The sequence below is a fragment of the Physella acuta genome, unplaced genomic scaffold (assembly GCF_028476545.2).
Source record: "Physella acuta isolate Inbredline_101_S28 unplaced genomic scaffold, ASM2847654v3 ptg001046l, whole genome shotgun sequence".
Lineage (NCBI taxonomy): Eukaryota > Metazoa > Mollusca > Gastropoda > Physidae > Physella > Physella acuta.
Window position 1 is genome coordinate 102,246 of NW_026732563.1, and position 17,305 is coordinate 119,550.

The following is a 17,305-nucleotide window of genomic DNA, read 5'->3' on the forward strand; positions in this document are numbered from 1 at the left end:
CCTTTATTAACATTAAATATTGAAATGCATGCAATCGAAGCACCATAAAATCCGAGAGTTGCAGAAAACAGAACAACATTGGGTTGCAATATATAAATTTGTCCTATGTAAACGCATTTAAAAAATTAATGTACAAATTCTATTCTATAAAAAATGTCTTCTAAAGTGAATACTAAGCATCATAAGTGCATGTAAATTAACACAAAATGTTTTAATTAGTTTCATATCCTTTTCTTAGTAAATTTTATTGTTATTTTAATGAAAATTTTCATTGACATATTTATGGTGGTTTCTGACTATTTCAATGCCAACTGACTAACCTTTATAGATATCAAACAATGCCTGCTGTTTTAAATTAGCCTACTAAAAATAGTAGTTTCTATTAATTATTAGAACAATTATTTAAAAAAAGCAATACAAGATGACTTAAACACCCAGGCCTCAAGTTAATCACAATTACTTATTTCCTTTTCTTGTATCATTAAATTTCTAGCACTCCCAAATCAACACACATTCCAGCAAATTAAAAAATATTTTGTCCATAAACAAATATTGACATAATTGAAGAGCTATTTTCCAAAGAGTAAAAAATGAGAAAGATTTGTATCTACATTAGTATGAGTTGATACTGAAAAGTAGTCGAAGATTTTTTGGAATAAACGAGGGTGTGCAAAATGGAGTTATACATGAGGTTGAAGTAACAATTTTGCTAGCTTAAAAAAACAACTGGAAGTTGTAATTCATACATAATTTTTTTAAATCCTCATATTTCAACATTTTAAAAATTTACCTAACAAGTTTTACAAAACTGCTTTTCAATTGTGTAAAATCTTACAGGAACCAAAGTTTAAACAATCTTCCCTTTTTCAAGAAAATGATGGTATTGGTATCAATGGGTGTTTGAAGAATTTTGTACAAAAAAATTTAATGAAACAAAAGCTATTTTATTAGATTAAAAAAATAACTTGAACACAAGAGTTCTAGCTACAAACTGTACAAGAGCTGCCATTGTGGGCTAACAAACAATGGGAAGGCACCATGTCCAATATACAATTATATACAAAATTCACAATAGTGTAACGCAAGTACGTGATGTCACTGCATCACTTGTGAGATAGGCAGTGATAGGCTTTAACAGATCAACAGAATTTGTAGGAACAGAGCTGTAATTAGAGTAACAATTAAAATAAACTTACCTTTTCACTCTATGGTTAAAAGGTTTTCATATCAACTTTTTATTTTAAAATGGGATTTATAAATCATTCAGATTTGGTGTATGGGTCATGGTTTATTAGCTTATAAAAATTTAAAATATTTAATTCAGTACTTGTAAAAAGTTAAATAAAACTGGATAAAAACTGATGAATTGTAGTGTTTTATTTTAAATAACTGACATTAAAAAAAATAAATACTTTTCATTTACAAAAGTTAATTAATATCACAATCAAGACTTGAGAAGCTCAACAAGAAATGTTTCTATAAATGCATTAAAAAAACAGTAACAGTGACCAAAGCATGTTTGTGTGGAGTGTCAAGGGACCGGGGAACCAAGACCTTTCTCATCATGCCTTGTGATGGCCTGTAGCACCAATGGCATCTTGCTGAGCTTAGCTTTCACATGATCAGGCAAATATTCAGACTGGCTGTAACTGCAAGTAAGCAAAAATAATAAGATTAAAGTTCTGTGTGTTAGTGGTTACACAGGATTCGTTAATCCTAGTGGCTTAAGTGGAAACATGAAGAATGTACTGCCCTAGATAAGAATAAAGAGCAAAAATCTACACACATTGAACTATTAACAACGCATCAGGAATCTAGGATGAAGAAGCACAATGAAATAAAACCCAACTAATCCAACAAATTAAAAAAAAATAACAGTTAAAAATAGTCTATAAGCTGAAGATTGAAAATGGACTTTTAAAAATAATTAACAACATCTTGGATCATACACAGGGAACAAGGATTTACCAGGCTTAAAACTAAATAAGTAAATACCCAAACAAGCAAACAGACAATAAGTAAATACATCACTAGATAGTCTAGCATGTGAATACCCCAACTAGCAGACAAACAAGTAAATAGATAGTCTAGCATGTTAATGCCCCAACTATCAAATACCCCAGACAACTAGACCTTAAAAAGTTGATACAACACTTGTATAAAATGGTTGCGAATAATTCTCTATTCACTACCTATTTGCTAATATTAGAATAGTGCTCAAGCACAAAGATATAAATTTCAAGTTTTGTATGAAAGCTTTTAAAACCATGTGAATTAATAGAGATACAACGCTAGTTAAAGTGTTTGAATAAAGTTTTTTATCTTTGACTTTTTTGTGAGATCAAATATTCTGTAATACATGACTAAAAAAATTGTTATGCACAAAAAACTCACTTGAAACTCTTTCCTGTGGTGTCCACATAAACGACATTTTTCGCCGAAGCTTTGATCCCCATCTGTGTACCATCTAGAAACCTGACCCAAATTTCCCCACTGACAGTCTTTGAGGCCCAGCCGATGTCCGGCACAAACAGCTGATACAGCTGTTTGGTGGCGCTGGACGCGGACATGCTGGCTCCACTACTCCCAGATGAGGAGGCCACTGATGATGGGGGCTTGACCCGAGGTCTAGAGGTGCTGTCGCATGTTTGATTGACAGTTGAGTTGAGGATCGTCCCGTCAAAGGTCATCTGCTAGCATTAAAAGAAAATTTAATTAACCACACAGCTAATTCTAAAACAGTATTGAATACATTTTAAAGTCAAATGATTTAAAAAAATCATGTCACATGTTTGCTGATAAAAAGAACAATTAAATTAACTAAGCAGATAATGGTCAAGCAGTATTAAATCAATTTATAAGTTGATGAATTAACAAAATCATACCTCAGGTTTGATCAGTGATATGTTAGTGTTACTACCAGTGGGTGAGCTAACATCACTTGAGGGATCACTGGGATGACTTCTATTTTTTTTCCCAGCAGGACGCCTGTAGAAAAATATTCAAAAACTTTGCATTTGTTACAAGAAAAAAAATTATTTCTAGAGCAAGCCTGACATGATAAATGTGATATTTTACCTGCCAACAATTATAGGGAACAAGTTAAAGCCTAAGTTAGACGACTGGAGAGCTGTTATTGCTTGATCAATCAGAACACACTGCTTATGACACTACATAAAAAAAAAATTGAACATTAGTATAAGAGTAGTTATAAAAGAACAGTATATATTCAAACAGTTATTTAATGAATGAGTAATAAATTGTAATGGTTTATTAGTCTATGACAATTTTTGTGGACTATGATGAAATAAGATCTGACCTGTTTGGCAAACTCTAGTACATGATTAGTCTCAGGACTTAACCTGGGGTTGATTTCAGCAGAGTCAAGGCTAAGGAAAGTTCCATTTCTCTCTATAATCTTGACACCTCTAGAACCAGAGGTAAACTTTGTTCCTGATGGATGTTCAAAGTGAAAAAAAAAAAAATTAGTTTTTGAACACAATCTTTTATATGCATAATAAAGTTGTGGGTAAATGAATATTATAAAGTAATATTTTATAGATCAACACTTAACGTTCATTTGAAATGTTTACATCACATTTTCTATAGTTAAGGAGTACTAAACAAATAAAAACATTAGAACTAACCATCATAAAACTCCACCGTGAAATCCACATTAGTTTCCATTAGAGTGCACTTTGCTAGGTCTGTATACAGTGTGACCTTGTTAGTTTTAGCTCTAACAAGTTTCACAAATCTGGAGGAAAATTTAAAATCTTATAGAAATAGGTGGACTGATGACAGAAACAGTAGCTATACGTGTTCATTAGTCAGGACAGACCATGATCATTTAAATGTAATATGGCCTCAGAAATGATAGTTTAAAAAAAAGAATTCTGGCTATTTTGAAAAAGTATTTACTAATTGCGCATTACATTTTTTAATTTAAAAAAATAAGTAAGAAGGATTAATTGTGTTTATGATCAAAAACTGGTCTGGTCTTTCCCAACTAATTACAACAAGAAGAATATAAAATGTTTGTATTCAAGACTAGTTATGATTTTTCCTATGAATAGTTCAATCATTTTTTAAATAGAAACCTAAAACGACATTAAAATAAACCATTTAACATTTGCAGTAATGCTTATATACTCAACATTCGAAAAATATGTTAACCATTGTTTATTATTTAAATTTCTTCAATTATTGTTATTTATAATTTACATTCTATTACTTTATTAGCTTGAATAGTTGCAATTACCTTTGTGCATATTGATACTTTTCTATGTATCTCTCTGGAAGATTAGACAGTGTGTATGTTTTACATCTATCAGGGGGAGGGGCAGGATTGTCTGAGACAGGCATACCTTTAGTTCCGCCAGGTTTATATACTTTAACCTGCTCAAATGGCAAACAATAAATAAAATATTGTTCATTTTCTGACAGAAGACTACAGCTAACTACAACACACACTTTTATCACATTTTCTAACAGTTAAAGACAAAGATAAGGACAATAAATGAAATAATGTTCACTTTCTGACAGAATAGTACAGCTGACTACAACACACATTTTTAAACAGACATTAAAAGCTAAAGATCTTCTAAAACAAGTCAATCTGGCTGATTTTTATTGCCTAGTTAATTTGAATAAATCATCATAACCACAACACTGATGATAAACTCTAGTGAATGATTTTAGACAGTTAAATAAAAACAGAAAATATTTCTTTAAGCTCTTATTATAAAAAAAAAAAATTCATTGTAATATTGACTAATCAAAACAAGTATTTAAAAATTGCAAAAAAATGGACAGCAAATGGACTTCATTTAATTTAATTTTTAAAAAGTGGATCATTTACCTGTTGCCCTTTATCTGAAATGTATAATACTTCCATGACTAGAGTCTCCTGTCCTTTCTTCTTAATACGTTCTAAGCAAACATCTCCATTAGCCATGATGTGTGACTAAAATAGCAAAAAATACGCAATAAAAAACAGATTACAATATACAACTGCTGAGAAACATACAGCATTAAAACTTTTTGAAACTCACCACAATATTTTTAGACTGCTGGCGAAAGGCACACAGTCTGTCTGTAATGATTGGAGACAGAGGTAGCCTTGTTTCATCTTGGTTCACTCTCTCTACACACTGCTGGACCTCTTTCTCTGTGATCCTGATGCTTTTCTCTTCCACAGCAGGACTGGAAAACTAAATGGTGAAATCAGGTGGTGATTAGTAAAATCTTTAACTAAATTGATAAAATCAAATCTAGCATTTGAACATACACAGTGATCCAAACATTGGTCTCTGGTAAAGTAATTTTATGAATCAACAGCAAATCAAGATGTTTGACAACACACTAGATATTTTCAAACTGTGAAAGAAAATGATTGCCAGTGCCTTAAATTAAACACTAGTGGGATGGCATGGCCTAAGCGGTAGAGCGCTAGGCTGCTAACCCGAGGTCTCGGGTCAAATCCGGGTCCAAGTCAGAAGAACGTCCCTTGCTCTGATGGGTACCTAACTCATGTTAGGGAAAGTAAAGTCGGCGGATCATAGTGCTGACCACATTATCCCTTCATATGTCGAGGTCACAGAGACAGGTGAACCTACTTCACTGGCCCCATAACCATCAGTTTTGAAAGGGAGCTTTACTAAACATCACTTGGTCATAACAGTTTTGTTTCTGATCTCAAATTTTTCAGGGCATCTGACAAGATTGAGATGGCACTGTGGTGACCAAACATTCTTATACTTTAGCTACTAAGCCTTTCACAGTAATACTGTACTAAAGTATCTTTTATGACGCTATACATTTTAAAAAACATGCTCATTTCTCAGTGAGAGATTAGGTGTTGTCAGAGATTAAAATACATAAACTGGATATTGCACAGTAAATTGTATCAGTAAAATCTCAATGCAGAAAACAGAATATTTTGTTCAATGGATGTAAGAACATTAATCTTACTTGAACAGGCTGTCCTTCATGGATATATACAGGTGGTGAAGAGTTCTGAGCTTGCTCACTTTTCCCAGTGTCAGTGACGCACATTTGGCTGAGGTAGTTTTGGACCTTTGAGGTGAACTCCTGAGTCTGAGTGTTTTGCTGATGGTAAGGTCTGTATTCATGCAAGCTGCTGCCTTGAGATTCACAGTCAAAGGTGAGAACTTTTTTGGTGGCATTAAGGCTGAAGTCTGACTCACTCTGCCCCGACAGAACAGAGTCTTGGCTGTGATGTGGTCGATGGGGCCGAGCTGGAGCGATGGGAAGAAGTGGAGGGGGAGGTTGGCCACCACAGCTTCTTTCAGTTGTAATTGAATATATGTTTTCAAGGATTTGAGAAGAGTTTGGCTGATGTGGTTTGTGAGAAAAGGGTTGAGGCTGGTTTCGACTGCTATTGTATGTGTTATTTGAAGTGCTGTATTTTGTTGATGCAATAGTGCCGCGCCCACTGTCCATTGACATATCAGGTATCTGCAATTATGGAAATAAAAATAAAAAAAAAAAAGCTGTATTAAAAGCAGATTACTTTCAAGCACTTAACTTGCATGATATTCTAAATGTTTTCTGAATGCAACACTACAGAAAACCAAATTACCTGTGAGAATTTCTGTGTTGTATTTTTACAGGTCATAAAAGGATGAGCTAGAATCTCTGTTAATGAAAGAAAAAAATATTATAGCAGCTACTTTTTACATTTAAATATAATATTTTCAACAACCCCACAAAAATTTTAAAAAAATAAAATACTTGCTACCAGGAATAAATCAATTGAAATGTCATGACTCAAACTGCATTTAATCTACCTATAATTTAAAAAAAAAATCACAATAAACTAGTTAACCATCTAGCTAACTCCAACCTCTAAGCTGTATCCGATCTTTTGGATTTTTCCGCAGGAGAGCTTGTATGAGATCTTTAGCAGCAGGGCTAATGCCGTCAGGGAAACTGTAGTCTATCTGAACAACAAGCTTGAGGGTGCTCTTAACAGCTTCAGAGTCAAATGGCGCTCTGCCAACTAGAAACGTGTACAGCATGCAGCCTAGAGACCAAACATCTGCCTCCAAGCCATGGGACTGGCGCATGGCAATTTCCCTGAAGAATCAAAACCAAACAAGGTATAAAATTTATACTTTAAATTTAACTCAAATGATTGTTTTAATTTTAAAACAGTATTGACAAATTACACAATCTTAAAAATCACAACAAGCTAACAAAACTTTCTATATTCTGAACATCTTCTGCAGATAGAATTAGATACTTCTCAAAACCTTTAAGTATGAACAAAAATGAGGACACATTTTCCACCAGTATTTTGACATTAAAATAAACTGTCAGATTTTTATGAAGCTAGAAATTTTTGTTCTCCAATAACTACTCACGGTGAAATATAATTTGGTGTCCCGCACATGGTGAAGTGTCTCTCCCCAGGGCTCTGTAGTTGGGTTGCCAATCCAAAGTCTGCAATTTTCTGTAAGTTTTCAAAAAGTCACTCAAATACACAACATGTTGCAGCAATGCTTAATGAGATAACTGGATGTTGCAGCAATGAGATAACTGGTTACTGAAGTTTATTGCTTAGTTAATCTTCGGCGCACTAATGTAATCTTAGTAAATGATAGATAAGAATAAGATAGAATAATCTAGAATTACAACTGACCCGTAACATAAATAAAAGATGAGAATATTAAACTACTACATACCAAATTCATATCTTTAGTCAGTAAAATATTAGATAGGGACAGATCTCTATGAACTATTCCATGGGAGTGAAGGTACATTATTCCTTCAACTATCTGTCGCATAAACTTTCTTGCTTCCTCCTCAGAAAAAGCTGTCCCGTTAGAATGAAGGTAGCGCTGGAGCTCACCGTTATGACACATTTCAAGCACTAGGTATACATAGTTAGCGTCTTCAAAAAAGTTATACAGCTGAAATACAAACAGAACATTTTTTAAAACATGGACAAATTTCTATTATCAATTTACTCTATGTGAATGCTGTTTGGGTGGGCCAAAGAGGTATACAAAAGCAATGTTAATTATTGGTATGCTATACACAAAATTAGCATAAAATAATGTTGACAAGAAACGCTGAAATACAAACAGAACATTTTTTAAAACATGGACAAATTTCTATTATCAATTTACTCTATGTGAATGCTGTTTGGATGGGCCAAAGAGGTATACAAAAGCAATGTTAATTATTGGTATGCTATACACAAAATTAGCATAAAATAATGTTGACAAGAAACGCTGAAATACAAACAGAACATTTTTTAAAACATGGACAAATTTCTATTATCAATTTACTCTATGTGAATGCTGTTTGGATGGGCCAAAGAGGTATACAAAAGCAATGTTAATTATTGGTATGCTATACACAAAATTAGCATAAAATAATGTTGACAAGAAACGCTGAAATACAAACAGAACATTTTTTAAAACATGGACAAATTTCTATTATCAATTTACTCTATGTGAATGCTGTTTGGGTGGGCCAAAGAAGTATACAAAAGCAATGTTAATTATTGGTATGCTATACACAAAATTAGCATCAAATAATGTTGACAAGAAAAGAAAAGTATGAATTATAAAAGTTAAAAGCAAAAACACAGCTATAATTAACATTTTATTTATTTTTTCTTTTTTCAATAGGAAAATAATTTCCATTAGAAAAAATTGTTTGCCAGTTCATACCTCTAATACAGATGGATGCTTGAGTCTGGAATGAATCTCAACCTCTTTTTTAACTCGATTGATGAAGTCTGCTGCTTTCATCTGCTTTTTGTCAATCTAGTAAGCAAAGAAATAAAATCTGTATGATTTGCAATTGTTGGGAAGCTGAAGTAATTTTATAAAGAAATCAGTTTAACGGTTATTATAATTTTTTTTTAAATGTGAAATTGTAGTCACCATTTTAATTGCTACTTCCATTCCAGTTCTAATGGATCGTGCCCTGTAGACACAGGCGAATCCTCCTTTTCCAAGAAGGTTGAGAACTTGGTAGTCCTGAAATACAATACCAAAAAGAGATAAAAGCAATTCCAAAATATAAATATATACTCTGCCATTTACTTCCATAACATAAAAAGATACAATGCTTGAAATTATTTAAAATAAAAAAATTAAAATTTTACAAGAGGATTTCAGAGCACATTAAAATAGGCTTAATAATTATACAGGGCCTACGGCCTAGTATAATGGCCTATTATCCTAAGGTCCTAAGACCTAAAGTCACGCCTAAAGCCCTGCCTAAAGTGACCTAATAATATTAATAGCCTAATAATTAAAACGAAGTGTCTACTCGGAAGAAGATTTTTCTCCCCAACGTCTCCATTTAGTCGGCAAAAGATAGTTCTGCGCATGCGCAGTGACCTATGGCTAGGGTTAGGGCTAGAATGAGGGATAGGGTTAGGGAGGATTAGGGCTAGGGTTAGGGATAGGATTAGGGCTAGGATTAGGGATAGGGTTAAGGATAGGATTAGGGTTGGTGTTAGGGTTCTGCGGTTGTAAACACTCGCATGCGCAGTACCATCGAAAACATTGCAGCTAAGGCAAGTTGTAGTTTCTCTCCATTGCGCATGCGTATCGCATGCGTATCTTATTCCGACTAGAATCTGCCTAATTAAAACTAGTCAGTGACTGACTCAGGGTTTGCACAGTAAACAGTTTGATATATAATAAACATAATTTTTCAGTTTACTATTGACTAGTAGATCTACAAATAATAATTTTATTAATAGTACTATTGAGCAGGCTAGGCCTTCAGTATCAGACACAGTACAGTAACTCTCCAGGCTCCACTAGTCTTCGCCATGATCACAATTTCTTTTATGTTGAATGTACTAAAAAACGTACTTACATCCAAAGATAAGGAATCCTTTTCTTGTTTTAAATAAATGTCCTCTGTCATTTTGTTATTCTAAAATATCCCAACATCTTTGAACCATAAATTTGTAACTAATGTCAACAAGCCATTTTTGTTCAATAACATGTTTAAGCTTGTTTTTATTGATAAGTTACCTCCCCCTGACCAGTCCGACATTTTTTTTTTAATTCTGAAATGATTAAGCTACAATTTACCTCGATTCTCTCCGATAATCCATTCATTTTTGTGTTGAGTGGATTTTTAAAAATTCAATTGTATATTTGTAATATGAATAATACGACTCCTTTATTATACGACAGTGAATAGTGCAGCATTTTCAATACATCGCCACATACAATTTACTTTCAATGCCATATTTTCAAAGAACGCGCCGCATCAAAACAAGTTTAGGACCGCACTAAATAAAATCTATTTTGTAAATAATTTGTAAGATTGATTTTATATAGTTTTAAAATGCTATTTTGCTATTTGAAAATAAAATACAATACAAAGATATTTAAATAACATTTAGCTCATAAAATATTTTGCTGGTCATTATTTATTTTGTCCGGAATATCTCTACGGTGTAAGCCTCGAAATAGTTTCCCTGTTCAATAGGTCGTAATATTTAAGTACAAATAAGGTATTTAAAGCTAAATGCAAAAACAACTTGTTGATTGGATAATAAATGTAAATATAATAACTGGAAAGTCAAATCAAAGATTATGTTTCTCTACTGTGCATCCCCTCTTCATCATAGGGCGGCAGCTGCATCTTGCACCCCCAACCTTATCACACATAAATGTGCGGCTCGGAAAGTTGGCAATTTATTTTTAATGGAAGAAATATGCCCGCCACTCATGGGTGCTGGAGATTCTGTTACAATTGCGTGGCTAATAAAAGCACTACATAGTGGAAAAAAAAGTATATGTCCAATTTTAAATCTATATTCTATGTCTTAATTCGGTCTTTAAAAATGTGTAGATTGTCAGCCAATCAAAGTTTCATGATGAATGGTCGCTCTATGGAGGCAGAAATTCTTGAAATAGCCTTCCTGTGTTGTTGCAAATGGGAAAGACTTTACCTAGAGCCATAAGATCAGTGGACAAAAAGCAAGAACATAAGCTAGTAGCCTTGCGTCATGTAAATTCCCCCTAACAATACATGTACGAAAACGAAGAACCTCTGGAGTTCACTTTCTCATGAGAAAAGCTCAAACTTCACAGTCACCCGAAGCAACAGAGACAAAGGGTTGTCCATATACGACTCCTAACACTCCTAGGGGTAGGGGAGTTTGGACTTAAGATTTAAAAAAATAATGGTACAAACTGATTTGTGTTGCAGTAATTTCGCGGTTTTTGTTTAAATATCTTTCTTAGTAAATTACAATGAAATGTGATCAAAACATCCCGTGTAGGCTATATACTTAGTGACAGTGTTTCTTCCAGACTTTTTTCTCCGGGGGGGGGGGGGGGCACTTGACATTTTCGGGGGGGGGTCAACATTTTCGGGGGGACGGATACTAGTAAAAGTGTATGTTTACTATATAAAACCCATCTCGTTCGGGGGGGGGGGGGGGGGGGGGGCGGTAGACTTTCTTCGGGGCAGAGCCCCCTCTCCCCCCCCCCCCCCCACCGAAGAGATGCCTGGAAGAAACTCTGCTTAGTGATTATTTTTGGGGGATGGGGAATGTAAATCGTTTTATAAAGCGAGATGCACATGTTTGTGTATTGACCCCTAGCATTACCTGGATAAATGCTAACTTTCTTTTAAGCTTTTACTTAACTTTCACCCACTCCCATTGCAAAAGATTCGTTCAAAATTATCTCCAAACATATAAGGCTTACATTCATCTCTGACAACGTATTTAATAACAAAAAGTGGTTACCGCGAGATTAAGTGCTAGCCAAAAGTTTTTTTTTTTTAGTTTTTAAGAATAAACTTTTGAATGCACATACAATTTTTAATAAACCGGGAGTGATCTCCCCTAAACTTTCTCGAACATTCTTTTATGAAACAACAGGGGATGGCAACTCGGGATATAGACATGATTTTAATCCATTTTAAATACTTGAACGTTTTAAAATAGAATAAAATCTCGTAGAAAAAAGAATTGCACAACAAGGGAACGCCAAATAAAATGTGCATAATGGTGCAGGATATTATTAGTACTTAATAAATTCACATTTTTTTAGAAATCGGAAATAGCGAAAATTACTACTTCCAATCAACAGAAATTACTCAAAATTTGATAAAAGGCAGAGAATTAGATCTTTTACTTACACGTGAAATTTCATTTATTTATCTGAAATAGTACTCAAGTTATAGGCTTTTGAAAAATTCAAAGTAGAAAAAGTTCCACTTCCGGTTATCGGAAATCGCTCAAAAGTTGTTACGGATCTACGATTTTGATATAATACTTATATATGAAATTTCATCAACCTAGCTGTAACGGTACTCAAGTTATAGTGTTTACACACACACAGAGAGACATACGGACAAGATTGCAAAACTATGTTTTTCCGACTCAGGGAGCTGTAAAACGTCGAAATTTGCAAAAATCTTGATTTTTAGCGCAATTTCCATTCTGGAGAATTGCGTTTATTAACCCGTCATTTCTGTATGGATGGATGGATAGATGTCCGCAGCTTTAAGTCGTATCTCCTCCTCAACGAAGCAATATCGAGGACTAGTTTCAAAGCAAAAATGTTAAGCAAGTTCCGAGGATGATAGTGGGCCAAAAAATTCCCGGAATTCCTTCCTGGATTTCCCGGAAAAGCCAAAAAACCTCGAAAAAATGCAGTTTTTGGCCCATATCTCGGCAACCAGACCACTTAGCTACTTGAAACATTTACCAATCGATTCCTGTCATAATTTAGAACAATATTGCCGAAGAAAGTTTTCAAAAATATCCTTTCGTTCGGTCACAAAATTTAAAAAAAATTAAATTATACATAATACATTACAGTACTATATAGCAAAATCGGCAAAGGAAGGCGAAGTAGGACGAGGGTAAATCATGTGCTTAGATAGCCGCGGAGTAAGTCGGGTCGCCAACACACTCTACCTTCTTTCAGGCATCTCGCACTTGTATATATATAATATTCAGTGGCGTAGCGAGGTCGGGCGTCACCCGCTGCGGCACTTAATGGTGTCACCCCCCAGAGGCATAGCGACTTTTCCCGGGGTCAAATTTTCGATTTGCACCTCCCTCAAACTTTCGATTTGCACCCCCCCCCCCTCAAATTTTATTTTTCTCTATATATTTTGCTATTTTTGCCTTGGTGTCACCCCCCTGAATGGTGTCACCCGGTGCGGTCCACCCCCCCCCCCCCCGCTTCCCCCTCGCTACGCCTCTGATAATATTTAACTTAGCCCCCCCTCCCCCCACTCCCCCGAGTAAAATGAAGCAGTGAAACAAATCCAGCCCTTAATAAATTTTAGTTTTTGTTAAGCGGTGTATTTTAATGGACAAAGGGAAACAACCGAATTTATTTTTTCAATTATTTTTTTTTTGTCAAATAATATAAGCTTGGTTACTTCCTTTTAGATTTCAAAAGATTTTGGGCTCCGATATGGACCCATTGCGAGCTAATATTTACATTTTATTTACGACAGAAACCTCCCCAGGAGTGTTGTTAACAACTTTCCAAGTTTCATGGCGATCGGAGGAACGGTGAAGTAGTACATAAAAGACCAACCCACAGATACACATACATAAATTCGCTTACACATATAGATCTATAGATATAATAGATAAAACTGGCTCATGAATGTCCATTTCCTTTTCTGCAGGCTTTTCGAGATCCATTCAAATTATGACCAATACCATAAATTATGAAAGTGGGCATTTGTGTCTAACTGTATTCCAGGGGCGTAGCGAGGGGGGCGGGGGGTGCGGACCGCACCGGGTGACACCATTTAGGGGGGTGACACCAAGGCAAAAAAATAGCAAAATATATAGAGAAAAACTTGAGGGGGGGTGCAAATCGAAAGTTTGAGGGGGGGGAGGTGCAAATCGAAAATTTGAAAGTTTGTCCCCGGGAAGGGTCGCTACGCCTCTGGGGGGGGGGGGGGGTGACACCATTAAGTGCCGCACCGGGTGACACCCGACCTCGCTACGCCACTGCTGTCTTCTATAATGGTATTTTACCACGAACTGTCTGTTTTACTTTACAATATAGCCCAATTTCTGTTGCACAAACTTATGATACCTATCTGTAATATCCTCAAAAAATATTTTGAATCATCGCAAAAAACGTGAAGTCGTGTCTGAACGAACTACTACCCCCCCCCCACCCCCCGCCATCAATGAGTCCACTTTGAACGTACCACCTCCCCCCCCCTAGTGGACATCCATGCTAAATATTATGGTTTTTCAAAACTAGCTTCAAAAACATTCCATTCAATAACGAATAGGAAGCAAGCGATAGATCATAAATCTTATTTGTGATATAACACGTTTTATTTTGTGTCGTCCCGTCAGTCATTTGCTCGGTGTACGCTCTTGGGTTTCGTCGACCGCAGAAAATTCGAAGCTCACCAACTAAACTAAATATATGAAGAACACAGACTGTCTTTCTGGTATCTCTCCGGGGGGGGGGGGGGGGGAGGAGGTGTCTTAGCGCCCCCCCCCCTCTCTTTCCGGAGCATGTCCACGGTCTTCTTGGCGAAAAAGAAAAAAAAATTATATTGAAATTTAAAAAAAAAACGTATAGGCTTACTTTAACCATTGTCCCAAAAGTTTCAAGCCCCCCCCCCCCCCCCACACACACACCCTAGTGGAGAAAATATCTGAATGAAACACTGACATGACCAAATGGAAATTTTTCTATTTTGATGTCCCTTAACAGTGTTGAGTCTCTGAATCATAGTACAACCTAGGACCGTACGGTACAACCCTGATGCTTTGATAGCAATGGTACTATCGATAGTCAATAGCCTAATGCCAATTTTATTTATTATTTTGATTTCAGCAACTGCCCAATATCAGTCAACTGGCGATGACATGAAGGTTAGTGCTACAGCACATTTCAACATTTGTAAATATAAAAATCAATTATTTTCATTACACCAACATTACAAACATATTTTTGATAGCTTGGCAGGCGATTTTGGTTATTAAGAACAAGCGTTTAAACTTCAGATCAGCCTTTTAGTAAAGCAGTAAGATCTAGAAGCAAAAGGTGTATATCTATGCAGGAAAGGGAAATAACCGGTTTTTAGCGCAATTTCCATACTGACAATTGCGATTATTAATTCGTTATTTCTGGGTGGATGGATGGATGTGTGTCCGCAGCTTTAAGTCGTATCTCCTCCTCAACGAAGCAATATCGAGGACTAGTTCCAAAAGCAAATATGTTAAGCAAGTTCCGAGGATGATTCTGGGCCAAAAAATTCCCGGAATTCCTTCTTGGATTTCCCGTGAAAGCCAAAAAACCTCGAAAAAATGCAGTTTTTGGCCCACTTAGCGACTTGAAACATTTACCAATCGATTTCTGCCATAATTTAGAACAATATTGCCGAAGAAAGTTTTCAAAAATATCCTTTCGTTCGGTCACAAATTTTAAAAAAAATTACATTATACATAATACACTACAGTTATAAGCTTTCCTGCCGCATCTACGTGGCATATTTTACCGATCACAAGCCGATCGTCATGCAAATCAAGCTTCGTGGAGGATAAAAATTCATTTTTTTGTCAATCTCGTTAATAAATATTTTTTCTATTTTGTTTTGAATTATTAAAACTACTAGTGTTGCATTATTTATTTGCTGAATATATGATTTATCTCGATTTAAAATTGTTATGGATAACTTAAGGAAATTGCGCTTAAATTGTCACTAGACTTTTTATTAACTTGTTTTTTTTAAAGGAGAGTGTTGAGCCAATTAAATAAAAGACAATTTGTTGATTTTATTTTGTACCAATTCAATCAATAATGTTATGTTAAATAGTGGATTGTATCAAATCTGTTAATTCGCAGCATTTTCGGTTATTTGGTGCTTTTTAATGTAAACGGAAAAAAACACAGGCAAAAAGATTACCGAAAAAAAGTATGTTTGTTGCTAGAAAAAAGTCACAAGGAAAACATTTAATTGGGGAAAAAAATTACAGAAATAAAGTTACAGAAAAAAGTAACAAAAATGTTCCGATGGAAATATTTTGATTTACTTCTTGAGAATTGTAAAATTTGGGTGGTGCATTTTTAGTAACATATTTATAAACTTTAAAAAACTTATTGTTAATTTATAATGATAATAACATCACTTTTATCTTCTTAATACATAAACATTTTATACAATAATTTACATATCATCCACAAATTTTGTTCTATTTTTATTTGAATACCCAGTAGAAAAATAATCATAAAAAAAGGTTCGGCACATCATTGTGGGGATGGCGTGGTCTAGCAGTAGAGCGCAGACCGATAACCCGAAAGTCTCGATTTTGAATCAGGGTTTAAGTCCGCAGAACATCCCTGAATTGAGTCCACCTAGCTCTGATGGGTACCCAACTCAAGTTAGGAAAAGGAATGGCTGATGGGCATAGTGCTGACCACATCAAGGAAGTCGCTTAGGTCGGGTGTTACCCGGTGCGGCACTTTGTGGTGTCACAACCCAAAAGAAACAAAGTATATATATATATATATATATATATATATATATATATATATATATATATATATATATATATATATATATATGTGTATGCATGTGTCGGTAGGCCTATACATAGGTCTATATTTAAATATATGCCACATACGCGTACATGTATGTTTATAAGCTTTAGATACTGCCGACTTAATAGTAACGATGTTGTAGGATGTTGCATTATTTTCTCTAAAGTTAGCACGTTCACATCATGGTGTCACCCCACCCACTTGTAATAATTATCGATTTGTACTTAAAAGACTAGTTAACTTTCATTAATCATTAATGGAACTGGCAAAAAAAGCAGTTTTCTTCTTTACATTTTGCAACTTTTTGCCATGGTGTCATCTGGTGCGGCCCGCACCCCCGCCCCGCCCTCGCCACGCCTCTGGACCACATCATCCCTTCACATGCAGAGGTCAAGAAATAAATGAATCTACTTCATATGTCTAATGGATCGCTGGGTCTAAAGTCTGTACTTTATTGTGTTTTGTATGCCTTTTGACGTAGGCCTTTCCTCGGTCGGCCACCTCGTGCATTGTTGACTTTCTTTTCTAATGTCGGCTTTTTTTTCCAAACCTATGTTTTATTATGTAATGAGCGAGGTAGATCTAAATGTGGTCTGTAAAGGTGGTTAAACTATTGTTCCGATAAGTTGAGGATAGCAAATAATATTAAATAGAATCTATATCTTCCTGCAGTTTCACGCTAATTTTAAAGAAGCATTTTTAAAAAACACGGTGGAAAGAAGCATTTTTTTTAAACAAGATGGAAA

At 35.0% G+C, this 17,305-nt stretch overlaps 1 protein-coding gene across 1 annotated transcript; it reads right to left on the reverse strand.

The window, feature by feature from the left end:
- Positions 1-5: 5 nt before the first annotated feature.
- Positions 6-10,005, reverse strand: LOC131955001 (serine/threonine-protein kinase PLK4). Its single transcript, XM_059318877.1, has 17 exons — positions 9,871-10,005; positions 8,922-9,017; positions 8,706-8,801; positions 7,710-7,937; positions 7,389-7,477; positions 6,869-7,101; positions 6,605-6,660; positions 5,974-6,480; positions 5,055-5,213; positions 4,862-4,966; positions 4,262-4,398; positions 3,648-3,757; positions 3,320-3,453; positions 3,079-3,170; positions 2,886-2,988; positions 2,395-2,690; positions 6-1,649 (listed from the first exon to the last, which is right to left on the reverse strand). Exons 1-17 carry the CDS (start codon positions 9,919-9,921, stop codon positions 1,532-1,534), a joined length of 2,610 nt encoding a protein of 869 aa, XP_059174860.1. The 5' UTR covers positions 9,922-10,005; the 3' UTR covers positions 6-1,531.
- Between the last annotated feature and the right edge of the window lie 7,300 nt (positions 10,006-17,305).